At 42.4% G+C, this 27,891-nt stretch overlaps 2 protein-coding genes and 1 non-coding gene across 3 annotated transcripts in view; 2 read left to right on the plus strand and 1 right to left on the minus strand.

The window, feature by feature from the left end:
• Nucleotides 1–2,993: 2,993 nt before the first annotated feature.
• RPUSD2 (RNA pseudouridine synthase domain containing 2) lies at nucleotides 2,994–7,025 on the plus strand. The gene is made up of 3 exons (XM_008702249.2): nucleotides 2,994–3,638; nucleotides 5,091–5,387; nucleotides 6,081–7,025. The coding sequence occupies exons 1-3, from the start codon at nucleotides 3,033–3,035 to the stop codon at nucleotides 6,813–6,815; spliced, it is 1,638 nt and encodes a 545-aa protein (XP_008700471.2). The 5' UTR covers nucleotides 2,994–3,032; the 3' UTR covers nucleotides 6,816–7,025.
• A 15,183-nt stretch (nucleotides 7,026–22,208) lies between these two features.
• TRNAS-GCU lies at nucleotides 22,209–22,290 on the minus strand. Its single transcript has one exon. It is a non-coding gene; the product is annotated as a tRNA-Ser (tRNA).
• A 337-nt stretch (nucleotides 22,291–22,627) lies between these two features.
• KNL1 (kinetochore scaffold 1) overlaps nucleotides 22,628–27,891 on the plus strand; it is a 61,866-nt gene continuing 56,602 nt past the window's right edge. Inside the window, exon 1 of the mRNA XM_008702248.2 lies at nucleotides 22,628–22,759. The gene's annotated coding sequence lies outside the window, so the exon portion shown is untranslated. The remainder of the gene's footprint in view (nucleotides 22,760–27,891) is intronic.

The following is a 27,891-nucleotide window of genomic DNA, read 5'->3' on the forward strand; positions in this document are numbered from 1 at the left end:
CTATGAATGAGAGATTCCCCAGAGTCCTCCACCTGCCAGCAGAACTGAAGACATGAATCTGGCAGCATCTGATTCATAGAAAGGCTCACTGTCATAGGTTTACAGGTGCTTCATCAAGCTACTCCATGACCTTTCAACTCACACCCTTTTCTCTGATTTTCTGCTCACCAAACAAACTCTTGATTTCAAATGTGGCCTCTCAAATATTTTGAACAAGGATGAGGGTGTCTTGGGGGTGCCTGGGTGGCTCAGTCAGTTAAACATCTGCCTTTGGCTCAGGTCATGATCTCAGGGTCGTGGGTTCAAGCCCCACGTCTGGTTCTCTCTCAGCGCGGAGTCTGCTTCTCCCTCTGTGTTATTGTACTCTCTCTCTCAAATAAATAAATAAATACATTTTTTTTAAAAAAAGAATGAGGGTGTCTTTAACATTTGGCACAAGTAGTAGCTGGTATAAGATGGAATACATTTTCTAACTTAAAGTTACAGTTGTAAATTATCAAATTGGCACCCTTACAGATTCACTGATGTGCTCTAAGTTTAATTAGTGGGTGTGCTGAATAACTTGAAACAAGATCCTGGACTTGCAAAGCCATGGTGATCTCCCACTCCCCAAGGACTGTTCATACGGGGAAGCCACATGAGGGCGGTCACGTTCCTCTGTCTCAGACTCTGCATTAACCACAGCGTAACCTAGCACAAATATGTTTTTTTTTTTTAATTTGTATGCTTAACCAGCATAGGCCTTCATTGAGATCAGGAACCATGTCTTTCTTACCTCTGTATCTCCAGAGCCAAAAGATGCCTGGCAGGGGCGCCTGGGTGGCACAGCGGTTAAGCGTCTGCCTTCGGCTCAGGGCGTGATCCTGGAGTTCTGGGATCGAGCCCCACGTCAGGCTCTTTCGCTATGAGCCTGCTTCTTCCTCTCCCACTCCCCCTGCTTGTGTTCCCTTTCTTGCTGGCTGTCTCTCTCTCTGTCGAATAAATAAATAAAATCTTAAAAAAAAAAAAAGATGCCTGGCAAATGTTCAAAATTTGTTAGGTATGTGAATATTTGAATTAGAACTCTCATGATCAAACCACAATGAAGTGGAGCTAGAGCTTGTGATTCCCTTTTCAGTTCCTCCTTCATGTTGAAACAAAGGTGATCTTTCGGAAATAGAGACCTGATCATGTCACACACACACACACACACACACACACACACACCCGAAAAACTCTGATGATTTCCCATTGCTTTTACAATAAAGACTTAAATCCTTATCATAGTGAGTTGGTTGGAGTTCTTAGTTCAAACAATAGAATTCATTTAACTAGTTGAAACAGTAAAAGAAATTGATTATTAAACTGCTCTGTCCGATAGAACTTTCTGTGCTGATAGAAATTTTCTGTTTCTGAGCTGTCCGATAAGGTAGCCACTAATTTCATGTGGCTATTGAGCACTCGAAATGTAGTTTGTGCAGCTTAAGAACTGAATTTTAATTTTTCTTTCATTTTACTTAATTTAAATTTAAATAGCCACATGTGACTAATGTTTACTCCATTGTACAGACAGGATTAAAGGACACTAAGTAGTTCACAGAATCTCAAGATGGGCCAGAGAGTCATGTTTCGGGTCTATACAGCCAGGAACAGTGTCTAAACCTTACCAAGGAACTGCTCAGGGAATACCCCAATGCCTTTGAACATAGATACTGCAGCTGGCATTGCTGACTGACCACTGGACACAAGAATCTCCCCTACTGTTAGCCCTTCGAATCAGATGTTTCCAATGCTATCTTGTCCCACATGGGCTCTACACTGTGCCTGCTTCCTCTGCTGTGTGCCTCTGAACTAAAGGCCCTGACTGATCAATGGAGCCCAGGTGATGAATGCCCAAGCTGCAAGGGAATCTGGGAAGGCCAGTTTGCAGTTTCCACATCTTATAATGTGGGAAATTCCTCACACAAAAGAAGAGTGTTGAGAAGATGCTGGATATCCAAAAAATATGACAAATGTCTACTCTACATGGTCTATACCAGTGAGTCTCAAATGTTAATATGCAGACATACCATCTGAAGATATTGTTAAAATACAGATTCTCATTCAGTAGGTCAGGAGGAAAGAAGGAACAAGATTCTGCAGTTCCAACAAGTTGCTAGGTGTTTCCCATGTTGCTGATCCAAAGACCGCATTTTGAGTAGCAGGGCTTTATACAATCCCACAAGGACGTCCTCTCTAGAACATTCCAATATCTCATTCCCTGTCTGCACTTCAGACACAGTAGGAAAAACATTCTTTTTTAAAAAAAAACTTTATTGAAATAGAATTCACATTCCATACAATTCACCCTTTTGTCATATAGCTGTTTTTCAGAGGCCTTGTCTTCTCTTGATTTGTCTCTGTTTCTGAGCCTGTTCTCCAGCTCTCTGTATTCTATGACGCACTAATATCCTTTCAATAATTGCCTCTCTGATGAAGTTAACCAGAGTTGATTTCGTATTTTGAATTTAAGAACGCTGACGAAATACATCTTCTGACCCACTTGCGGTTTTAATGGGACAGGAGCATATGAAAGGCAAACGGGAGCTTTCTAATCCTTCTCAGGAAGGACAGGTGTGAAGACATTGCTTCTGGGGTGTGCGTGTGTGTTTAGATGTATATATAACAGCTTTATTGAGTTATAAGTCACATACTATAATACTCACCCTTTAAAGTATACAACATAGTGCCTCTTAGTATAGTCAAGAGTTTAGCAATCCTCATTCTGACTTGTTTTGAATAAAGCTCCTTTCGTTTTTCCAGACCCGAGGGGCTTTGAACATATCTACATGGAATCTACACTTTTGATGAGTCATTCCCACAGCCTCTCCACTGAACTCCCATATTCACTCTCACTGCCTCTCACCTGCAACTCAACACATCCAACTCCACTCATTCAACTCCCTCCGTCACTCCATCTCTTCTCAGTCCCCGCCTCCACACTGGGCCTCGCTGATTGGCTGCTGCCCGGTGACGTCCTCACACCGCGACCCAGGATCTGGGATCGGGTTGTCATGTGGCTCGGCGGCCGCCCGTGGCTCCCAGTTCTTCTGCAAGGGTACCTCAACCTCCGGCGCCTCAGCGCTGCCAGGATTTGGGGTAGTTGTTGGGGTTCGATGGCGGAAACACTCGCGACTGGGGCCGAGGCAGCGACCGGGCTGAAGGCTCCGGCTCAACAAAACGGAGACGCTAGTGGCGACGCGAGGGGTGAGCGGCCCTCCGGGAGCCCGGAGCCGGCCCGGGAGGACGGGAAGCAGACCCCACTGAGCGAGGAGCGGGCCCCGGTTGCAGCTTCGGGCCCAGGCAAGCGTAAGAAGCGACGGGACGCCACCAGGGAGCGCGTCGTGCCACCCCCGAAGAAGCGGCGGGCAGGGGTGAGCTTCGGCGATGAGCACTTCGCAGAGACCAGCTACTACTTCGAAGGCGGCCTGCGCAAAGTGCGGCCTTATTACTTCGACTTCCGGACCTACTGTAAAGGCCGCTGGGTGGGGCACAGCTTGCTGCACGTCTTCAGCACCGAATTCCGAGCCCAGCCCTTGGCCTACTATGAGGCCGCAGTCCGGGAGGGGCGCCTGCATCTCAACGAGGAGCCGGTGCAGGACCTCAGCATTGTGCTCAAGGTGGAGTCCTCATGGGTCCGGCCGGAAGCGGGCGAGCAAAGGGGGCAGGGGTCTTTTCAGAGTTAATAGGGCATAGGTACTGGAGTAAAATCGGGGTAATTCGGAGGCGTTTTCGCTTTCACTCGGAACACTCTTCTAGCCCACTTCTCTTATCCCGTCGCCGCAGAAGTAGTCTCTGCTTCACAACTCGGCCCATATATCCCCTCCATCTGGGCGGGTTCCTTGTTTCCAGAAGTTGGAATTCTTAAAGCTCCTTTTGTGCGCTGGCACTGATCGCTATGTTGCGTTGTAGATCTCTGTACAAATAGTAGTAATACAGCCTGTTGTTCATGTCTCCTTACTGTGTGCAGGCACAGAGGTAAGCATTTTATGTGCTTAACATTAAATGCTAACGACAGCCTTGTGGGGTAGGTATTGCCACCTCATTTTACCTGTGACGAAACAAAACTAAGGTAAACTTCAGAGAGGTAAGTACTTGCAACAGTGTCACCTCCAAAGCCTGTGTTCTTGTAACTACTACTTAAATTATTTATCATAGATCCTGATATGATAGAATTGTGAAATGTCGGGTATAGAGACTAGAATTGCCTAGCCCAGTGCTTTGACCCTTTAAAATTCTCACAGCTAAGAGTTACCAGACACCCCTGTCAGTAACGCTCTTTTGTGAGGGGAGACAAGGTGATTTTAGCAGGTGGGGAATGAGTGGTTTGAATCCCCTCTCTCATCCCAATTTTGAGAAGTGCAGGTATGGCCTAATCCTCACATTTTACAGATGAGGAAACTGAGGCCCAGAGAAGTTAAGTGACATGCAGTGAGCCTGTGGCAAATCCAAGTCTAGAGACCAGATGTCTGGACTTAACAGCTTGGTGTTATTTGTTCAAGGTCACAATTAGTGATGATTTTATGGAGCTCCCCCCCTCCATTTTAGAAAACTTTACCTTTTATTTATTTTTATTTTTTAAAAAGCTATTTATTTATTTAGAGACAGAGAGCAGGGGGAGGGGCAGAGGGAGAGGGAGAGAAGCCCAAGTAGACTCCCCTCCCAGTAGGGAGCCCAAGGTGGGGCTCGAACCCACCACCCTGAGATCATGACCCTGGCAGAAATCGAGAGCTGGACGCTCAACCAACTGAGCTACCCAGGCACCCCAGAAAACTTACCTTTTAAATATAATTTTATTGTAGAGAAAATACAAATAAAACCAAAACACTTTTGTAATCCCACCACCCAGAAATACCACCAAGACATTTTTGTGTATGTCCTTCTAGTACTTTTTCAAAGCCTGCTCTCTGCCTGTGTGTCTGTATTTTTACAAAATGAATACACTGTGCGTGCTGTATTTTCTGCTTAAGGATGTACTGTGACCATTCTGTGTCAGTAAGGAACAGGAAGCTGTGTGAAGTTCATACAGATCGCTTGTCTCTGGTCTGATGAGTTGCCTGTGTCATTTGCAGGACAATGACTTCTTGAGGAACAGAGTGCACAGGCACGAGCCACCAGTCACAGCAGAGCCCGTCCGCCTGCTAGCTGAGAATGAGGATGTGGTGGTTGTAGACAAGCCTTCTTCCATTCCTGTCCACCCTTGTGGCCGCTTCCGACACAACACTGTCATCTTCATCCTGGGCAAGGAGCACCAACTCAAGGAGCTACACCCATTACATCGGCTTGACCGCCTTACCTCCGGGGTCCTCATGTTTGCCAAGACAGCGGCTGTCTCGGAGAGAATTCATGAGCAGGTTCGAGACCGGCAGGTGAGCTGGGCTTTTGTCCCCTGCATGCCACTTCCTGGGCTCTGTATCAAAAGTGTGTCACTGAGTTCTAGTGAAGTGGGCCTTCATGTTATCTTGCCAAGCTTCCTATCCTCAGGAAGGTCAACACTGAAAATGCGAAAGACAGGTTGTTATCTCTTATGTTTCAAAAGATCTTTAGAGGTGGCTTGTACACTGGGTCTCTTGATAGTTTGAAGTTTTAAAGTGCTGACAGGCTGACCAAGGTGTTTATTGGTTTTGTTTGGTTTTTTATGACTAAGATTTCTAAGATTGTGGGGAGAGCCTACTTGGTAGAAAGATTCTGGATGAAGTTGGAAGAGGCTTGGGTAGAAGAGTTAAATGTAGTGACTTGTAACTCTGGGTCTGACTGTGATACATTTAGTGAGTGTTTACTGTGTACCAGGCTCAGTACCAAGTACATTAGAGTGTAACTTACTGAATCCTTATAACAGTCCTGTGAGGTAAATGCTTTTCTAATCTTAATATTTTCTAGACAAGTTAATGGAATTTAAAGAGGCAAACTATTGTACCCAGAATCATACAGCAGGCAAATGGTGGAGCTGGGGTTTGAATCCTCTTCCGTCTGACACTGATGCATTTCTCACCACTGTATTGGATCTGAACTTCATGAGTTTAGGCTTCGTGCTGACTTTCTCCCTCTTTCCTCCTATGTAGCTGGAGAAGGAGTACGTGTGCCGGGTGGAGGGGGAGTTCCCCACTGAGGAAGTGATCTGCAAGGAGCCCATCTTGGTGGTATCTTACAAGGTAGGGGTGTGCCGCGTAGATGCTCGGGGCAAGCCCTGTGAGACAGTGTTCCAGAGACTGAGCTACAATGGACACTCCAGTGTGGTACGGTGCCGGCCACTCACAGGCCGCACTCACCAGATCCGAGTCCACCTCCAGTTCCTGGGCCATCCCATCCTCAATGACCCCATCTACAACTCAGTTGCATGGGGCCCCTCCCGGGGCCGGGGCGGCCATATTCCCAAGACAGATGAGGAAGTGCTTCGGGACCTTGTGGCAGAGCACCAGGCCAAACAGAGCCTGGATGTGCTAGATCTCTGTGAGGGCGATCTGTCCCCAGGACTCATAGACTCTACAGCTCCCTCCTCAGAGCTGGGCAAGGACCACCTAGAAGAGTTGGCTACATCTGCCCAGAAGATGGATGGAGCAGTCGAGGCAGCTCCTCAGAATCTGGACACGATGGCCTTGGCACCAGAGAAGACAGCTGAAACGGATGTTGTGACTCAAGAGATAGACCCCCTCTGTGCAGAGTGCCGGCTGGTGCGACAGGACCCCTTGCCCCAGGACCTTGTGATGTTCTTGCATGCTCTGCGCTATAAAGGGCCAGGGTTTGAGTACTTTTCACCCATGCCTACCTGGGCACAGGATGACTGGCAAGAAGACTGAGGGCTATGGCCAGTGGAGGGATTGATGCTTGAGTTGGAAGAGGAATGGGCCATGGAGTAGGAGCTGACCTCATGGGCTGGTACTCAGGGTTTCTACAGGAGTGAGCTTGGGCTCTTAGGATCTCCTTATACTCTCTACCTCCTCCTTTCCTCTCCCTCTAGCTAGAGTTAGGAAACTTGTTGGTTTGTAAATATATCCCTTTTTCTGACACCTTGTATGTCTGGTTTTCTTAATTTTTTTTTAAATCGAGGTAAAATTCACGTAATGTACAATTAGCCGTCTTAAGATACACAGTTTAGTGACATTTAGTACATTCACACGGTTGTGCAATATCACCTCTTGTCTAGTTTGAAAACATTTCCATCACCCAAAGGAAACCCATACCCATTAAACAGTCACTCTTCGGATCCCCTTTCTCCTAGCTCTAGTGACCATTAATCTACTTTCTGTCTCTATGAATTTGCCTATTCTGGACTTTTCATATAAATCGAATCATACAGTATATGTCTGTCTTCTTTTGCTTAGCATAATGTTTTTAAGGTCTGTCCAATTTATAGCATGTATCAGTACTTCATTCCTTTTTCTTTTTCTTTTTTTAAGATTTTTATTAGAGACTTTCAATGGGTATGGGATTGTTCTCAGTTCTTTTTTTTTTTTCAAGATTTTATTTATTTGACAGAGAAAGAGACCGTGAGAGGGAACATAAGCAGGGGGAGTGAGAGAAGGAGAAGCAGGCTTCCCACTGAGCAGGGAGCCCGGCGCAGGGCTTAATTCCAGGATCCTGGGATCATGACCTGAGTCAAAGGCAGACACTTAATGACTGAGCCACCCAGGCACCCCTATGTTTCCACTTCTTTCAGGTATACTAAGGAGCGGAACTGCTGGGTCATATGGTAATTCTATTTTTAACTTTTTGAAGACTCACCAAACTGTTTTCCACAGTGGCTGAGCCATTTTACATTCCCCCTGGCAATGCACAAGGGTTTCATTTTCCCCATATCCTCACCAATACTTGCTATTTTCATTGTTCTGATTATAATTAGCCTAGTGGGAGTGAAGTGTTCTTGCATTGTGGTTTTGATTTGCGTTTCCCTGTTCAGCATCTCTGAGCATGTTTGCATGTGCTTCCTGGCCATTTATATATCTTTGGAGAAATGTCTATTCAAGTCTTTTGCCCATTTTTAAATTGGGCTGTTTGTGTTTTGTTGTTGAGTTATAAGAGTTCTTCACATATTCTGGATAGAAGACCCTTATCAGATACATGATTTTCAAAGATTTTCTCCTATTTTGTAAGTTGTCTATACATTTTATTGATACCATGTATCCTTCCTTTGATTAACAAGTTTTAATTTCTTTTTTTTTTATTGCAGTAAGAACACAACATGAGATCTACCCCTTAACAAATTTCTACGTGTACAGTACTGTACAGTTAACTATAGGCGCAATGTTGTACCGCAGATCTCTAGAACTCACATTACTAAAACTTTATATACATTGAATAACAATTTCCTATTTCCCCCTGCCCCCCTACTCTCTGCTTCTATGTGTTTGACTGTTTTAGATACCGGAAAAAAAATTGTTTTCCTTTACTTACTATTCACAAAATACGCTGTACTTCAAATGTGTGGGGAATTTCCCCACACCAAGCAATTCTCCCAACGCCAGCTGGGTGTCCTACAGTTTAACTCAATTCTGACACTGTCTAGCATCAGATCCCACAGGTTAAGAGTTCAGTCCCACAAGACTGCTCCACGTCAGATGCCCATTGCAGGTCCAGGTTGTCACCTGTGCTTCTGACCAACCAGAAATCAGGTTCCCACAACCCCCTCCTTGGGTTCAGTTATTTACTAGAATGGCTCACAGAACTTAAGAACAGTTTACTTACTAGATTATTGGTTTATTACAAAGAATATTGAAGGATATGGGGTGCCTGGGTGGCTGAGTTGGTTAAGTGTCAGCCTTTGGCTTGGATCATGATCCCAGGGTCCTGCTTGGCAGGGAGCCTGCTTCTCCCTCTCCCTCTGCTGCTCTCCCTGCTTGTGTTTTCTCACTCTTTCTGTCAAATGGATAAATAAAATCTTTAAAAAAGAAAGAAAAAGAATATTAAAGGATATGAATGCACAGCTAGATGACAAGACACATAGGGCAAAGTCTTGAAGGGTCCTGAGCACAGAAGTCTCTGACCCTGTAGGGTTTGGGGTGTGCCATCCCCTGGCATGTGAATGCCTTCTTGTCACCAACCCAGAAGCTCTCTGAACCTAGTCATTTAGGATCTTTATGGGTGGTTCATTACTTAGGCACGATTGATTAAATCATTGGCCACTGGTTATTAAATTAATCCAGTTCCCTACCCACAACCCCCACCATGTTAGTAAGTGGGCTGAAAATTCCAATCCTCATATCAACAGAGTTGCTTCTCCTGGCCAATCATCCCCCATCCTTAAGTGCTTTCCAAAAGTCACCGCATTAACGAACTCAGAAGTGTGGTTGAAATGGGTGTGTTATAAGTAACAAAAGATACCTTCATCACTCTCATCACTTAGGGAATCCCTAGGGTCTTAGGAGCTCTGCCAGGAACAGGAATGAAGACCACACCTTCTATAAGTGGAATCATACAGTACTTGTCTTTTTGCAATTGGCTCATTTCACTTAATGTTCTCAAGGTTCATCCATGTTGTAGCTTGTGATGGGATCTCTTCCTTTTAAAGGTTGAGTAACATACCATATTTTGTTTATCTACTCATCTGCTGATGGGCACTTGGGCTGCTTCCACCTCTTGGCTATCATGAATAACTCCTATGCTATTTCTCCTGTGTTCCTGTGAACATAGATGTGCAAATATCTTTTTAAGACTGCATTCAATTCTTTTGGGTATATATCCAGAAATAGGATTGCTAGATCCTGCATTCAATTCTTTTGGGTATAAAAAGGGAAATAGGATTGCTAGATCATATGGTATTTCTGTTTTCATTTTTTTTAAAGATTTATTTATTTGCAAGCGAGAGAGACAGAATGCGCGTGAACGCTCGCATGAGCGGGGGAGGGTCAGAGGGAGAGGGAGAAGCAGGCTCTCCACTGAGCAGGGAGCCCAATGCCAGGGTCGATCCCAGGACCCCAGGATCATGACCTGAGCCAAGGCAGACACCCAACCGACTGAGCCACCCAGGTGCCCCACTATTTTTAATTTTTTTAAACATTTATTTACTTATCTGAGAGAGAGAAAGCAAGAGGGTGCAGGAGTAGGGGGAGGGGCAGAGGGAGAGAGAGAGAGAGAGAAGCAGACTACTGAGCATAGAGCCCCACATGGGGCTCAATACCACAACCCTGAGATCAATGACCTGAGCTGAAACCAAGAGTTGGACACTTAACCGACTGAACCACTCAGGCACCCCTCTATTTTTAATTTTTTGAGGAACCACCATACTGTTTTCCATACCATTTCCACCATTTTACAATCCTATTAATAATGCGGAAGTGTTCCAATTTCTCCACATCCTTGCTAACACTTGTTATTTTTTATTTTTTGGGTTTTCTTTTTATGAATATGAGGTGTTACTTCATTGTGGTTTTGGTTTGCATTTCCCTGATGATTAGTGAATTGAACATGTTTTCATTTGCTTGTTGGCCTTTTGTATGTCATTTAGAGAAACGTCTATTCAAGTCCTTTATGCATTTTTCAGTCAGGTTGTTTGATTTTTTTGCTGTTGAATTGTAGTTCTTTACATATTCTGGATGTTAACCTCTTATCAGATAAATGATTTGCAAATATTTTCTCCCATTCCATAGGTTACCTTTTGTTCTCTTTATTATGTCCTTTGTTTTTTTTTGTTTTGTTTTATTTTGGTTTGGTTTTTTAAAGATTTTATTTATTTATTTGACAGAGAGAGACAGCCAGCGAGAGAGGGAACACAAACAGGGGGAGTGGGAGAGGAAGAAGCAGGCTCATAGCGGAGGAGCCTGATGTGGGGCTCGATCCCATAACGCTGGGATCACGCCCTGAGCCGAAGGTAGATGCTTAATGACTGAGCCACCCAGGCGCCCCTGATTATGTCCTTTCATCCACAAAAGTTTCTAAGTTTGATTTATCCCTTTGTCTATTTTTGCTTTTGTTGCCTGTGAGGCTAACAGGAATTTGATAGGGATCGCATCGAACCTATAAATTATTTTTAGGTAGTATTACCATTTTAACATTATCAAGTCTTACAATTCATGAAAATGGGATGTCTTTCCTTTTTTTTTTAGATCTTTAATTTCTTCCAGCAATGTTTTGTCATTTCTAGTGCACAAGTCTTATACCTCCTTGGTTAAATTTATTCCCACATATCTTATTCTTTTTGATACTATTTAAAATACCCCAAAATAATAAAATAAATTGTTTTCTTAATTTTATGTTTGGATTGTTCATTGATAGTGTATAGAATTACAACTGATTTTTGCATTGATTTTTTTAATCCTGCAAACTTTGCTGAATTTATTAGCTTACTAATTTTTTGTGTGTGGATTCTTAAAATGTATGTGGGTTTGTGTATTTTCTTTCATGTCATCTGAGACTAGAGATAATTTTACTACTTCTTTTTCCAGCTGGATGCCTTTTATTTCTTTTTCTGTCCAGTTGCTCTGGATATTTCATTGTGATTCCACTACAATGTTGAATACAAGTAGTGGAGTGAAAGTGGGTGTCTTTGTCTTGTTCACGGCTTAGGGGGAAGGTTTTCAGTCTTTCACAGTTGTATGATGTTAGCTGTGGGGTTTTCATAAATTCCCTCTACCATGTTGAGGATGTTCTTACTGCTTGTCTCTTGTCCTGCGTTTCTGCCTGGTCAGCCTTTTGACTTCGGTTCAGGTGGAAGCTTTCTCCTTTCTGTTCCTTTTGTTACATATCTGTCACGTATTTCCTATTTCTTTGGAGTACCCATAAAGAGAACCCTGACTTTTTGTTTTCAGGCTTCTTCAGGGTGAATGAGACAGACTCATTAACACCTAATCTGTAGACTTTGATCAGCACACAGTAAGCAGTGGTGGTGTGGGTGGGGAAAAACAATTGAGTTTATGTTCTTTCAGTGATCCACACTGGTTGATGGCCCCCTATTATATGCCAAACATTATTTAATGCTGGGATACAAAAATAAGTAACTAGGCCCTGCCATGGTAGAGCACATGTGATGAAATGTGCAAAATACGAAGGGAAACAGTGAAGATAAGGCATAATTCTGTCTGGAAGTACCAGCACAGGTTTCCCAGAGGAAGAAGCATTTAAGATTGAGTTAGAATTGGCCCAGTAGAGACTTAAGAGAAGGATTACAGGTAGAGGGGCAATGTGAGAGAAGGCAGGCAAATTCCAGAGGTAGAGAAATAGAGGAGGAAACATCCAAGGAGAAAGCCTTTGAAGACATTTGGCCCTCTGTGTATGGCTCCCTGTCACTGACTACTGAAGTCTTTGCATGGCTTATATACCACCAAAGAGTCCAAACTAGAAGGGATAGGAACAACCTGGGGGAGACAAGAGTTTCATGGATCTGAGTATCTGCTCAACTTTGTGAAAACTCCATCTCTATCTCTCATGAGCCAGCCAATTTCTCTTATCACAGAGACCCTCCTTAACTCAGGAGCTCTTGTTTCCCAGGACAGGCAAGAATCAGATGCCTGGTAAAATTCATTCAGCAAACATTTGAGTACCAACTGTGTGCTAGGTTTATACAGGGCTCTTTGTATATAATGGTGAATAAGATAGATGTGGTCCCTGCTCTTAGGGAGTATATAGTCTGCAGTGTACAGCCCACTGTGGGGAAGACAATAAACAGTTAATATGCAGTGAGTAAATGTTCTCTGTGGTGGGAGGCTATCTCCATACTTTATCTCTTGCCTTCTGGGGTTCTGAATGGTAACATTTTCCATCTCAGCTCTTTAGTTCTGTATTCTTTCTCTCTCTAGTCCTGTTTATCTTATTCTCATTCTTTTTTTTTTTTTTTAAGATTTTATTTATTTATTCGACAGAGGTAGAGACAGCCAGCGAGAGAGGGAACACAAGCAGGGGGAGTGGGAGAGGAAGAAGCAGGCTCATAGCGGAAGAGCCTGATGTGGGGCTCGATCCTATAACGCCAGGATCACGCCCTGAGCCGAAGGCAGGCGCTTAACCGCTGTGCCACCCAGGCGCCCCTATTCTCATTCTTTCAATCAGCCTCAAAGGTATTTGATGTAAGGACACATGGATGGGCTACAGAAGATCCCTGGATCTCTTGAAATGGTATGCAAAATTCTGTGTATGTGTATGTTTTTTATATATTTCAACAGATCCTTCAAATCTTCATTGTCTGATACTAGCCACATGTGCTATTTAAATTAAAATTAATTAAATAAAATGTAATATTATTTATTAGTTATTTCCCTGCACTAGCCACATATCCAATATTCAAAGCTATTTGGTCTAGTGGCTACCATATTGGGCAGCACAGATAGAGAACGTTACCATCATTGCACAAAGTTCTCTTGAATAGCATTGCTTCAACAAGCCTTTATTGTAAACAAGAGTTCCTGACTACAATGATTCCACTAATCTCTTTTTTTTAAGGTTTTATTTATTTATTTATTTGTCAGAGAGAGAAAGCACAAGTGGAGGAGGGGCAGAGGGAGAAGCAGGCTCACCCCTGAGCCAGGAGCCCGATGTGGGGCTCCATCCCAGGACCCCGGGATCATGACCTGAGCTGAAGGCAGATGCTTAACCGACTGAGCCACCCAGGTGTCCCTGATTCTGCTAATCTGCAGATACTTAAACGGAGGTTGTGTGTGTGTGTGTGTGTGTGTGTGTGTGTGTCCATGTACATGCATGTGTTCTTCCATCTCGCACATACTAGTCAAGTAATTGGTCTTCGTGTCTGTCAAATGCTGGGCTAGGTGCTAGAATATTTATGTAGAACCTTTGAAAAAGGTATTGCCCTAAGGAAGCTCAGGTTGAATCCAGTTGATCTTTTCTATAGTTCTTCCCCTTGTAAAATGATATCCTTTTTAGAAATTTAATTCTTATAATAGCCCTGCTCTCCTTATTCCTACTCTGGAGGTAACCACTATTAATAATGAAGTGGTTTTCTTCCTGTTTTCTGTTCATGGATGCATAAATGTTTATGTACTTTTTTAAGTAAAAATGGGATCATGCCATACAAATAGTTCTGCAGTGGGCTCTCCTGTAGGACTTTTTCTTTTTTTTAAACAGCTTCATTGTGTCACATTATGTGACTACACTGTAATTTAATCCATCCCCTATTGGTGGAATTTTAGGTGTTTGCGGTTTTTCGTTATTACAAACTGTAGTGAACACCCTTAGATCTGTTTGCACTCGTACCAGTGTTTCTGTAGAAAAAATATTTAGTGTAATTATGAGGTTGATAGCTTTAAATATTTATTGATAGGCAGTAACACATTGCCCTCCAAAAAGATTATACCAATGAGGGGCGCCTGGGTGGCACAGCGGTTAAGCGTCTGCCTTCGGCTCAGGGCGTGATCCCGGCATTCTGGGATCGAGCCCCACATCAGGCTCCTCCGCTATGAGCCTGCTTCTTCCTCTCCCACTCCCCCTGCTTGTGTTCCCTCTCTCGCTGGCTGTCTCTGCCTCTGTCAAATAAATAAATAAAATCTTAAAAAAAAAAAAAAAGATTATACCAATGTACATTCCTTCCAGTAAGTAGTGTGAGAGGCAGAAGCAGGTGAATGTAGTAACTGAAACAGCTGGTCAGGCAGCTGCATTTGCAAGACTGGCTTTCATTCCAACTGGGGATTGGAACCATGGGTTTCCTGGAATGTCTGCATCTCTCAATGGATGACCTAGATTTGCTTGTCTCGGTCTTTTCTCTCAAAGAGAAAATGGGCTTATTTCACTGTATCTGGTCTTTGGATCACTGGCACTCAGGACCAAGGGACCTGGCCAGTTCACTCGGAGGAGCGTGCAACTCTTGATATTTGGATCACTGGTATTCAGGACTCAGGACTTTGGTCTTTGGATCACTGGTACTCAGGACTGAGGACACAGGATGGTTGAAAATGAAAGATGGAAGCAGAGCAGCCTGAGGAACGTGACCAAGTTTTAGATGGATAAGTTTACCGCAGTCAGAGGTGCCATCACCAACGCCCTCGTTCTGCTTAGAACACTTGCTTTGTGCATGGTAAACGATATTGTCTGTGATTATGAGTATTGTTTTCTTCCCCTCCAAATCCTCTGTGTATTCTCTCCTTTTCATTTGAAGCTTGTCCAAGTTTTCAAAACTGCAACATTTTTATCAGCCATTAACCGCACCAAACTGTTAAGAACTGCCTAGTGAAGTTGAACATGCATGTAATTAATGATTCCACTCTATCCAATTAGTGACAGCTAGAATTACAACTAGAGAAACACTTGTACACGTACCCCAGGAGACATGTCTGGGAACATTCACAGTAGCATTCTTGCAATAGCAAAAAACAAGAGAGCCAAAATATCCATCCATAAGAGGAGAGATATCCAACCATGTATTCAGACAATTGTATATTAAGCAGCAGTGAAAATGAATGAATTATATGGATGAAAAAGTGTTGAGTGAAAGAAGTCACAGATGAGTAAATATAATATGATTCCATTTATATAAATTTCAAAAACAGAAAAGACTAAACATTTTTAGGGATATATACATGTATATTAGGTTAAGAAAAGCAAGAGGATAGGGGCCACCTGGCTGGTTTAGTCAGAAGAGTGTGCAACTCTTGATTTTGGGGTCATGAGTTCAACCCCACATGGGGTGTAGAGACTACTTAAATAAATAAAAAACGTAAAAAAAGAAAAGCAAGAGGATGATTAATACCAAATTCAGTAGTTATCTCTAGTGGGAGGATGGCAGAGGGAGGGGCACATGGGAAGCTTCAAAGTTGCCATTAATGTTCTGTTTCTTAAGCTGGGTCGTGTTTACATGGCATTGGTTTTATTGTTCTTTAAATTATAATCTCTATATATTACATATATATGTATTGTATCATTGTATAATATCTTTGAAGATAAAAAATTTAAATAAAAAATCTTAAGAGACTTCTGTCTCTTTGTTTAACCTTTGGTTATCTCTGAAATAGTGACTCTCCTCTTTTAGTCACCCACCACATCACTCCTAAGGTCTATTTGACCTCTGTGTAGCTGGTGGTACCACTCCCAATGCTTAGGCCACAGATCACTTTCACCAGGGATAGAGAGTACCATATGTCTGGTATTTGGGGGGACTATAATGATAACCAATATATAATAATTTGTGAAAGTGGCCACTTTAATATACCGTAGCAGATCCAAACCCTGCTCTTTCTCAAAAAAGAACGGGGATCTAAAAGCAGTTTTGGCATTCGAGATCTGTCATGCTTTCAGACATGGAGAGCTCTGCATCTTGCATTTCCTGACACTTAACAACATGGCATTTAGACACAGATTTTTTTTTAAAGATTTTATTTATTTATGAGAGAGAGAGAAACAGCATGAGTGGGAGAGGGAGAGAGAGACTCTCAAGCAGACTCCATGCTGAGCACAGAGCCCGACACAGGGCTCAGTGCGGGGCTCGATCCCAGGAGCCTGAGATCATGACCTGAGCCAAAACCAAGAGGTGGACCCTTAACCGACTGAGCCACCCAGGTGCCCCTAAACAGATGTTTGAAAATATTTCAGTAATTCAAGGAAATAATAAATGACACATTTTTCTCTGGTTCTTTTTCCTGTAAACTTTGCAACATGCTAAATGTTAAGGTAGGTTAAGAATTATAGAATAGGGGCGCCTGGGTGGCACAGCGGTTAAGCGTCTGCCTTCGGCTCAGGGCGTGATCCCGGCGTTCTGGGATCGAGCCCCACATCAGGCTCCTCCGCTATGAGCCTGCTTCTTCCTCTCCCACTCCCCCTGCTTGTGTTCCCTCTCTCGCTGGCTGTCTCTATCCTGTCGAATAAATAAATAAAATCTTAAAAAAAAAAAAAAGAATTATAGAATAGCTTTATATCCTATCCTAAATGCTAAATTTCCCAGAATCAAAACTGAAGCAAAATAGTAAAGATTAAGAATTTTACAAGCCAAGGAATGCCAAGAATTGTCAGCAAACCCCCAGAAGCTAGGAAAATGTTGTGGAACAGATTCACCCTCACAGCCCTCAGAAGGACAAACCCTGTTGACACCTTCATTTCAGACTTCTAGTCTCCAGAACTGCGAGACAATTCTGTAATTTAGCCCATGATGCTAAAATAAAGGCTACCTCTGTTATTTGCTAGGTTATACCAAAAATGACTGCTGGTGGGGCCCCTGGGTGGCGCAGTCGTTAAAGCGTCTGCCTTCGGCTCAGGGCGTGATCCCGGCATAGCGGGATCGAGTCCCACATCGAGTCCCACATCGAGTCCCACATCGAGTCCCACATCGAGTCCCACATCGGGCTCCTCCGCTATGAGCCTGCTTCTTCCTCTCCCACTCCCCCTGCTTGTGTTCCCTCTCTCGCTGGCTGTCTCTCTCTCTGTCAAATAAATAAATAAAATCTTTAAAAAACAAAAAAAATGACTGCTGGTAGTCATCGAAAGGAGAGTTTATTGGCAGTGATCCTTTCAGTGAGTACACAGAAACCATTGTCCAGGACCTATTTCAACTTTTCTTTTTTTAAGATTTTATTTTTAAGTAATCTCTACACACAGCCTGGGGTTCAAACCCACAACCCCAAGATCGAGTCACATGTTCCACTGACTGAGCCAGCCAGGCACCCCTCAACTTTTTTTTTAAGATTTATTTATTTATTAGAGAGAGTGCAGGGTTGGGGGGCAGAGGGAGAGGGAGAGCAAGAATCTTAAGCAGACTCCCTGCTGAGTGTGGAGCCAACGTGGGGCTGGATCTCACAACCCTGAGATCATGACCTGAGCCAAAACCAAGAGTCAGATGCACCCAGGCACCCTACACCTCAACTTTTTAAAAGCTAGAAAAAAAAATTTTTTTTCACATGTCAAGTTCTGTGTCATTCAAGAATTTAAAAATCAGAATTCTAAATCCGTAGCTATATTAGTTATCAACAGTTGATAATTGAGATGACTTAGTCTCTCTTAATAGTCCATTTAAGTTACTCAGTATGCTGTCATAATTCAGAACAAATGCAGCCTTCGTTTGTCCATTAGTAACACTTCTTTTTTTTTTTTTAAGATTTTATTTATTTATTCGACAGAGATAGAGACAGCCAGCGAGAGAGGGAACACAAGCAGGGGGAGTGGGAGAGGAAGAAGCAGGCTCATAGCAGAAGAGCCTGATGTGGGGCTCGATCCCATAACGCCGGGATCACGCCCTGAGCCGAAGGCAGACGCCCAACCGCTGTGCCACCCAGGCGCCACCCAGGCGCCCCCCATTAGTAACACTTCTAAGTATTTACTAAAGGAATCGGTAAACATAAATCAAAACATTTAGATAAGAATTTCAAAAAAGTCAAAATCTTTGAGAAAGCTAAAGGAGGAAAAAGTGCTCAGAGTCAATGACCCAAAGAGAAATATAAAATGCTTACTGCCCTGGAGTATTAGAATAAAAAAAAAACAGTTATTGCTTCTGTTTCTAATTCTGTGAAATCATTGGTCACATCCTCAGGTCTTGCCTTCATCCATTAACTTCACCCTTTTGGAACTCGGTTTGATCCAGTTTTACTACTTTCTGGAAAATGTCAAATGGCAATTTTGGAATTTAGAAATCTGGGGCATTGCTCCTCCTCTCTGTGATGAGAAGGAAAGGTGTAACTGATTGTTGTTTGCTCACTATCCAGAGCTACCTTAGCAGAAGGTAGGGGATATAGCAAGGGGACAAAGCAAGGGGATATAGCAAGTGTTAACCCCCAGTTCCCTTCATCTATTGGCATTTATTCATGTTGTCTTTCCAAAGCAAGGTTACTATAAACTGGATTTTAGTTTTTGCTCTATTGATCTTCACTATGAAAGCATTTAGTTTTCAACTCAGTAGGCAATCCCAGAAGCTGTTACTGCAAAGGGGATGCTTTCGTGTGATAGCATGCAGCTCAGGGAATGATCTGAGCAAAGAAAAATGTCTCCAGTAGGTTTTGCAGGCACCAAAAATACCTGGATTCACTCTTGAACTTCTTCAGGCCTTGTCATGACTGTCTTCCCGGAAATGGTTCTCCAGTGAGACTGTACTTCCTAATGGTAGGAACAGACTGAACTCACTTCTGTCATTGCCTGCCTCTCAAAACCCATCTTTGCAAGCTTTGCAGCCCAAGGTCTGGGTTTTTCTTGCAAGAATTAAGAAACAAACTGGAGGCACACCAAAACAAAACAAAAAAACCAAAATCAAAACCAATTTCTCCGGATTTCAATTCTTCCTTCAAAGCTATGTTCTAGAAGGGCTGCCGACCATTACCAGTTAAACACCGAACAGTTCTTCCCAGAGCACCTCATTCTCCGAAGACAGTGGGTCTTCCTGAAGCTGGACTTGGAGAACGAAGGCGCACTCCTTGACCCTGAAGAAGTAAATAAGCTGGAACACCTTGGTAGCGCCTTTGTGCAATTTTTTTCTCTCGTGGTCTTCCAGAGGGCGAGGAGCCCTGAAATAGTTCAGGATAGGCCTTGTGAAGAAGAACCGTGTTGTTGATGGAGAATGGTTTCCCTGACCTGGGGTTAGTTGACAAATTTCGGGGAGTAACGGAGATCTGTCCAAAGGTAGCAGCCATTCCTGTAGAAGTGCCTTGTCCAAGTCTTGCAGTTGCAGCTGTGCCAGTAGATGGCGCCTCTAACTCTTTTACTGCCTTACTACAAACGTCCTTTTCCATGACTAATCCAAGGTGTCCCCCCGCCCAGCCCACCACCGGCTTTTAAATAATCTGGCATGTTGTTGCTTCTGTGATTCTCTTAGAAAAAGTTAAAAGTAAGCGCAGTTCTTACAGGTGAAGAATTATAGAAATGCAAAACACTGGAACTGTCACAGCAAGTATTACCGCAATTTCATATGAACCAAACCACAAACGAACTAAGCGTCAAAACAGGTAAAGAACTGAAGAACAGAAAAGTTAAGCGTCTGCCTTTGGCTCAGGGCATGATCCCGGAGTCCTGGGATCCAGCCCCACATCAGGCTCCTCTTCTGGGAGCCTTCTTCTTCCTCTCCCACTCCCCTGCTGTGTTCCCTCTCTCACTGGCTGTGTCTCTGTCGCATAAATAAATACAATCTTTAAAAAAAAAAAAAAAAGGAAAGAAAGAAAGAAAGAAGAACAGAAAAGTGAGCTTCCACTCACAAGTTGTCTTTTTCTTTTTCTTTTTTTCTCTAGACACTTCCAGTGCTTTGTATTTTCAGAAGATGTTCCTTTGGGAAAGTAATCCACTCACTTTTTATTTGTACAGACTGGACACACTGATAGATCTTATCAGTTTTCCATAGGTGGTTGTCACTGCAAGAAGCAGGCAAAACTCAGAGAAATGATGCAGTCTTGCCAGTCTTTAGAGAGGTTGCAGTCCTAATAGGCCATTTAAATACCATCTGGCAAATGCTGGGGGGAACCCAGGAATAACCAGGAGGACTGCAGGGAATCTAAGACAGAGCTGAGGGTTGCAGGGCAAAGGGAGACTGGTTGATGGGGATGATAGCTAAGCCAAGATCTGAAGGAGGAGCAGGAGCCAGGTAGGCAGTGGTGAGTGGGAAGGAGGTACAGGGGAGCAGAAACATGTTTCAGGGAGAGGAGTAGAGATAGCATAGTTCTTGGGCATAGAGAGCAAAGCCTAGTTCAGAACAGGTTAAGATCGGTATGTTGAGGGCACTTTAGAAAAGACTCAGAGGTTCTTAACTTTTTTTGTGACATAGACCCCTTTGGCAGTCTGGTGAAGTCACTGGGTCCCTTCCCAGAATGTTGTTTTTAAATGCATAAAATTGAGTTTGTTGGAATACAAAGGCAATAAATATGTTGAAATATAGTTATTGAAATATTTTTAAAATCTGTGATATAATACTATAATATGTATTTCTTTAGGAATGCGTAACTTTACAAGATCTAATGGCAGGTCGAATAACTATTATTTTGAAGTAGTGACGAGCAGGTAATGGGATATAAAAATATCTGTGATTTCACTTGATAACAAAATTACAGGTAAGTTAATATCACTATAGTTCATTGCTTACCTTTATTAAAGGCAATGCTTTCAATGATAGTTTAGTGAAAATAAAGATGCATTTTTTCCTCCAACCAAATAACCAATTGAATTCTATCCATGGATTCCTTATGAGTGTGTGGAACCGGGATAGAAACCCTTCCTAGGAGCAGGGTGGCAAATGGATTGGAGAGCAAGGCTGAAGACAGGTGCTGGGGGACCCAAAGCCTTCAACACAGGGAGGCATCAATATCTGCAAGGGGTTTGGATTTAAGTGGGGAGGAACCAGGGGCACCAGTGGAGCAGGGGCTTCTGCCTTCTCTCAGTGCTGCAAACCTTGCTGAAGCACCAGCCAAGTGCCGGGTTCTCTGGCACTATGCAGTGTGCGCAGCCGTGCTGGAGAGAGAACATGTAAATCATTTCTGCAAGGGATTAATGAGCACTAAATACTAATCTCCAGCACGTATTGGATGGTGGTTAAGACCCGGGGGAGTACGACAGACTTGGATTATACTGCCCTTTCTTACACAGTTACAGAAGCTGTATAACCTAGGACAAGTTTATCTTCCAGTGTGCTCATCTGTAAAAAGGAGTAATACAAATGTCTATCATGATCATAATGTTATGATGAGTTAAAGTGATGTAATTCATTGGAGTGCCTGTAGATAATAAATACTGGATAAATAAAGGTTAAATATGAGTTGAATGAAATCTGCCTGATGACCTCTGAAGAGGGGAACCCCTCTATTCTATTTCTGTCCCTGTGCCTCCCTCTCTGTTTAAACCTAAGAAAGGGTTTAACACTTTCTTCCGTGCTAAGGTAGCCATGTTTCAGGTTTTCAGTCTCTGGCTTCTAGATACTACGAAGTTCCTGCATGTTATGAACACCTTTCTAATGTTTCCCAGTGTATACTTTTCTTGAGCACATGCAGCCTGCTGGGGGCTGGAAGAGGTTTTGAACACTGTGACTTACTGCAGCTTTTGCAGCGAAAACCTGGTATGTCATAGCAAGGACAGGTATTAAAAACTCTGCGGTAAGGGTTTATGATAACCAAGTCCCTCACTCAGAAGCTAGGTTAGTTAACATGGAATTCTATAAAAAGATATTAAATCAAGCATACACGTCTTCTGGGATGTTTCCCTCTTGTTCATCTGTGAGATTAGAACGATCCAAAAGCTATCTTCCAAATACCTCAAACCAGACATTGATGCTGCCAGAGTAAATAGACTAGTAAACCGTAAATGGGATAATCAACTGTTTTCACTCGCAAATAAATTTACGTCCATCTGAGGCAAAAAGCGACACTCGACGAGGATGGGATTCGAACCCACGCGTGCAGAGCACAATGGATTAGCAGTCCATCGCCTTAACCACTCGGCCACCTCGTCCCAGAAACCTAGTCCTTCCTGATGACTATAGGGAGTAATACTAGGGGGATGTGACGCAATGTTATGGAGGCCGCCATTTTGTACGGAAACAAAGATCCGATCATTTTTACAGCAAGTAATCAAAAGAAGATGGCTGCTCCCATGCTATGAGGGATCTACAATGGGGTGGGACAAAGGAAAATTCGGTGGAAAATGAGATAGCCTTCAAGGAAATAAAATTGATTTACAGACTGGGAAGGAAGTTTGATTAAAGGAGTCAGGAAAGGGATTGCTCCGGAGTCTCAGGGGCGGAGCCGACGCGTAGAGCGGCTTCGCGCATGTGCAACAGCTAGGCGGTTATATTTGAATACTTCACTGAGGTAGTCTGGGCGTTGCGAGGTTAGTCGGTGGGCGGCGGCGGGCTCGCTCTCTGAGGGGCGCGCGGACCCCAAACAAGTCTGAGGAGCATTTGTCAAGCAGCTGGACTGCGGTGGGTAAAGAGAATGACCCTTTCGTTCCAGGCTCCCGGGGCGGTGGGCATCAGGTTTTTCTGGGCGCTCTGAAGACTCGGTGGTGGGACGTGAGGACGCTTTCTCCGCCCCGCGGCCTCCGAAAGCGCAGGGCCCATAGTAGAAGTTTCTGCCGGGTTGCGGGGTTCTTTGCCCACCTGGGCCTGCACTTTGCGCGCCTTCCTCTTCCCTAGCACTTCTCCCTCCACACCTGAGCCCCTCGGGCCTGCTCGGAGTGCCGGTCCGCGGCGCCCCGCCATCTTCTGTCAGGGCTCCCGGACTGTGCCTCGCACCCCTTCCCTAGGGGACTCCCGCCGGTTTGTATTTCCGACTCGGTCTTTTCGTAGCTATAAATGAAGTGACAGCGTTGAGTGGTTTTAAGCGCTCGGCTGGTCGTAGTTTATTTACTGGCAGCATCGAACAGACATTCGGTTTCCTGCAGTTACAATAACAACAAATAAAGCCAGTATTAGTAAGCCGCAAACGAGTTTTGAAAATATCTCCCCGTGTCCATTAGTCGCTCGGAGCTTATTAAAGCCCCCCTTTTCTTGCTGCTTACCTCAATATAGAGTTTAAGAAAAAAAATTCTCAAATATTGCCGATTGGAAGTTTAGAGATAAGTTTGTAGATATGACGGAGAGAACCAGAGCAGAGCTTACTCTAGATATTAAGATTGAAGTTTTCACTTCAATTGAATTGAATCAGTCGAAATCCTCAGATATTTATTGGGTTCCTTGTCTTGTGCTGGGGCCGGGAGCGAATGATTCAGAGTCCCTAATCTGGAGGAGTTTTCAGTCCAGAAGAGAAAATAATTAACATTCACAAATAACTATAATACAAGACAATGTAAAGGATTATAGGACATTGTAAGGTGGTATGGGAGCACAGAAAAGGGAGAGTTTATTTGATGCTTTTGTCCCTGGAGACCAAAGGAGGCTTTGTGGAGAAAGGGGCACTTGAGGTGGAACTCTCATGGAGATGAGTCAGTGTAAAATTTTGCTAATTAAAGGTTGGTTTCAAGGTAGTATAATTCTCCTTGAAGGGCTGGAAATGTTTCCAAGATGACAGATACAAAATGTTTGGAGTGGTAGTATCAGTGACATGCTTGATGCTGAATAAGAGAGCATAGTAGAAGATAATCTAGATATTGATAGTGCTGTCCAATAAAACTTTCAGTGATAATGGTAATGTTTTATATTTGCACTGTCCAACATGGTTCACCACTAGTCACAAATGACAACTGAACACATGAAATGTGGCTGACTAAAGAACTAAATTTAAGTTTTATTTCATTTAAATTAAATTTAGATAGCTACTGTATCGAATAGCACAGGTCTAGAGCCTGTTATCAGTGGACCCAATGGAATACATTAATCCTAGAAATTGGTAGTGTAAATGCAGGAGTAGCCAAAGAGCCAGATAGTAAATATTTAAGGTTTTGCAATCCACGTGGTCACCAGCATGGTTTCTGTTGCATGTTCTTTGTTTGTTGTTTTGTTTTCTTTATTCTTTTTGTTTTGTTTTCTACAACCCATTCAAAATGTAAAACAAAACAAAACAAAAAACACTGTTAAGGGCCCATTTGGCCCAGTAGCTGTAGTTTGAAGACTTCTGGATTATTTAGACTAGTAATTCCCAAACTTCCTTGGCTATTTGGTGCCCTTAGATCAAAAGAAATAACTACCAGTTCCATTTATTAAGTCATTATGTCCAAACAACTTAAAAAGTTGTTAAGTTGAAATAAATTTATGTCCTAACCCCTTAGTAGCCATTTGAAAAAAAATAATATGCATAAATTGGAAGAAAAGATAATATTTTTATTTTATGCTTAAATAATCACAGGTATTTACTAATTGGCTATGTGTGCCTGTTGAACACTACACAACTTCTCAAATCTTGGACTCATATAGGACACTGCCACTCTTATTTCCAGTACCACACTGATAAGAAATACTTGCTTCATATCACAGCAACTGTGAAAAATCCAGCTTTCCAATAATATATTATCAAAATGAATATAATACAAATGGGTACTATTTTGAGCTAGTAGTTCACACAGTGCTTGGCAGATGACAAAAATTGCTGTTTCCCTCAATTTAAAATATCCCAGGACACTTCTGTGAGTATGCTGTAGCACCTCTGGGTGCCAGGTGTACAGTTTTAGAATCAATCAGTAATTAGTTAAGGTGGCAGTGACCAAGAGTTCAACCATAACAGCATTTTACAAATGAAGTTTAACATGATGTTCTGGGGTACCCTATTTCTGTTGACAGTGGAACTTACAGTTATATAGTAAATAGAATTTTTTTTTTAAAGGAGGATTTCAATAAGCTTTGAATCTCATTGCTTAATTAAATGCCAACTGGTCTGCAGGTTAGACAGGAATGGTGTTCAATCTCTATTTCAAACAGTGAGGGTGTTTAGGTGATCCTAATTTGTATCTAATATTTTTATCTGTGAATTTTGAATATGTCCCTCAATTTGAAAATATTCCCAAAAGGAGAAAAACTATGCAAGTCAGTGATTATAAAGGTAACTTAAAAGAATTATTTCTTAATTACTCATTCAGCAAATATTTATTGAGCTCCTATTATTTCCAAAGCATGCGCTAGTTTCTGAGAATGTAACAGTGAGCATAAGAGACACCAGCCTTACTCTCATGGAATTTACTGTTGGGGCACAGGTAGTTTGGGGAAATACCAGGATTCATTGATTTATATAACAGACTTTTAAATTGCAGTTGTGATAATGCTGCAAAAGAGACATACACAGTGCTACAAAGAGTGCTTTTCCCGGCTATTTTTGCCAAGAGAGAATAACAAATATAAATTCAGTGGCTCGGGAAAGCGCTTTGTGTGTACAGGAATAGAAGTGCCGGTGTAGCTAGAAAAGTGAGAAAGACAGTGGCATGAGATGAAGTGTGAGGTCTGAAAGGCAAGTGGACACCAGATCTTGGAGAGATTTATAAGTCCTGGTGAAGAGTTTTTTCTCATTATCGCGGGAAGCCATTGGAAGCCGTTAAATGGTTTTAAGTATGGAATCTCTTAAACGTGACTTATGTTTAAGAAGATAACTGTCTATATAGAGAAGGGACTATGGAGGATTAGAGTAAAAGTAGGGAGACCACTGAGGTAAATATTGCAATAATTTACATGAGAGATAATGATAGCTTGAAACTATGATGGAGGCACTAAAGGCAGCAGTGAATCCATTTAGGATATATATTGGAAATAGAACTACTAAGATTTGGTGATGAACAGAATTGGAAATAGGCGTCATACTTGTTTAATCTCAGAGGGAAATCTTAAAAGTTTCACCATTAAGTTGATGTTTGCTGTTGGTTTTTTAAATATTTTTTAATTTTAATTTTTAAATCTTACTTTAATTTTTAAAATTTTATTTAAATTCAATTAATTAACATATAGTGTATTATTAGTTTCAGAGGTAGAGTTCAGTGATTCATCAGTTGTATATAACACTCAATGATCATTATATCATGTGCCCTCCTTAATGCCCGTCATCCAGTTACCCTATACCCCCATCCCCTTCTCCTCCAGCAACCCTCAGTTTGTATCCCATGGTTAAGAGTCTTTTATGGTTTGTCTCCCTCTCTGATTTCATCTTGTTTTATTTTTCCCTCCATTCCCCTATGCTCCTTTGTTTTGTTTCTTAAATTCCACATGGGTGAAATCATATGATAATTGTCTGATTGACTTATTTCACTTAGCATAATACCCTCTAGTTTCATCCATGTCATTCCAAATGGCAAGATTCTTTTTGATTGCTGAGTAATATTCCAGTGTGTGTGTGTGTGTGTGTGTGTGTGTGTGTACACACACACACACACACACACATATATATATATATATATATACCACATCTTCTTTATCCATTCATCTGTTGGTGGACATCTGGGTTCTTTCCATAGTTTGGCTATTATGGACATTGCTGCTATAAACATTGGGGTGCAGGTGCCCCTTTGGATCACTACATTTGTATCTTTGGGGTAGATACCTAGTAGTGCAATTGCTGGGTTGTAGGGTAGCTCTATTTTTAACTTTTTGAGGAACCTCCATACTGTTTTCCACAGTGGCTATACCAGCTTCCATTCCCACCACTAGTGTAAGAGGGTTCCCCTTGCTCTACATCCTCACCAACATTTGTTGTTTCCTGACTTGTTAATTTTAGCCATTCTTACTGGTGTGAGGTGGTATCTCATTGTGGTTTTGATTTGTATTTCCCTGATGCCGAGTCATGTTGAGCATTTTTTCACGTGTCTGTTGGCCATTTGTATGTCATCTTTGGAGAAATTGTCTGTTCATATCTTCTGCCCATTTATTGATGTTATTTTTTCTTTTTTGAGTGTTGAGTTTAATAAGTTCTTTATAGATTTTGGATACTAGCCCTTTATCTGATTTGTCATTTGCAAATATCTTCTCGCATTCTGTGGATTGTCTGTTGGTTTTGTTGATTGTTTCCTTTGCTGTGCAAAAGCTTTTTATCTTGATGAAGTCCCAGTAGTTCATTTTTGCCTTTGTTTCCCTTACCTTTGGAGATGTGTCTAGCAAGAAGTTGCTGTGACCAAGGTCAAAGAGGTTGCTGTCTGTGTTCTCCAGGATTTTGATGGATTCCTGTCTCACAGTTAGGTCTGTCATCCATTTTGAGTCTATTTTTGTGTATGGTGTAAGGAAATGGTCCAGTTTCATTCATGTGGCTGTCCAATTTTCACAGCTCCATTTGTTGAAGAGACTGTCTTTTTTTCCATTGGATAGTCTTTTCTGCTTTGTCGAAGATTGGTTGACCGTAGTGTTGAAGGTCCATTTCTGGGTTCTCTATTCTGTTCCATTGATCTATGTGTCTGTTTTTGTGCCAGTACCATACTGTCTTGATCATTACAACTTTGTAATAGAGCTTGAAGGCTGGAATTGTGATGCCTCCAGCTTTGGTTTTCTTTTTCAACATTCCTTTGGCTATTTGGGGTCTTTTCTGACTCCAAACCAATTTTAGGATTATTTGTTCCAGCTCTGTGAAAAATGTTGATGGTATTTTGACAGCGATTGCATTGAATGTATAGATTCCTCTGGGTAGTATAGACATTTTAACAATATTTGTT

This window comes from Ursus maritimus, unplaced genomic scaffold, assembly GCF_017311325.1.
Source record: "Ursus maritimus isolate PB19 unplaced genomic scaffold, ASM1731132v1 scaffold_35, whole genome shotgun sequence".
Lineage (NCBI taxonomy): Eukaryota > Metazoa > Chordata > Mammalia > Carnivora > Ursidae > Ursus > Ursus maritimus.

Excerpts from the sequence above, each read along its gene's own strand:
- RPUSD2 (XM_008702249.2), top strand. The coding sequence starts at position 3,033 with ATGTGGCTCGGCGGCCGCCCGTGGCTCCCAGTTCTTCTGCAAGGGTAC. Across the intron at positions 3,639-5,090 it reads ACCTCAGCATTGTGCTCAAG|GACAATGACTTCTTGAGGAA; the intron begins GTGGAGTCCTCA and ends TGTCATTTGCAG. Across the intron at positions 5,388-6,080 it reads AGCAGGTTCGAGACCGGCAG|CTGGAGAAGGAGTACGTGTG; the intron begins GTGAGCTGGGCT and ends CCTCCTATGTAG.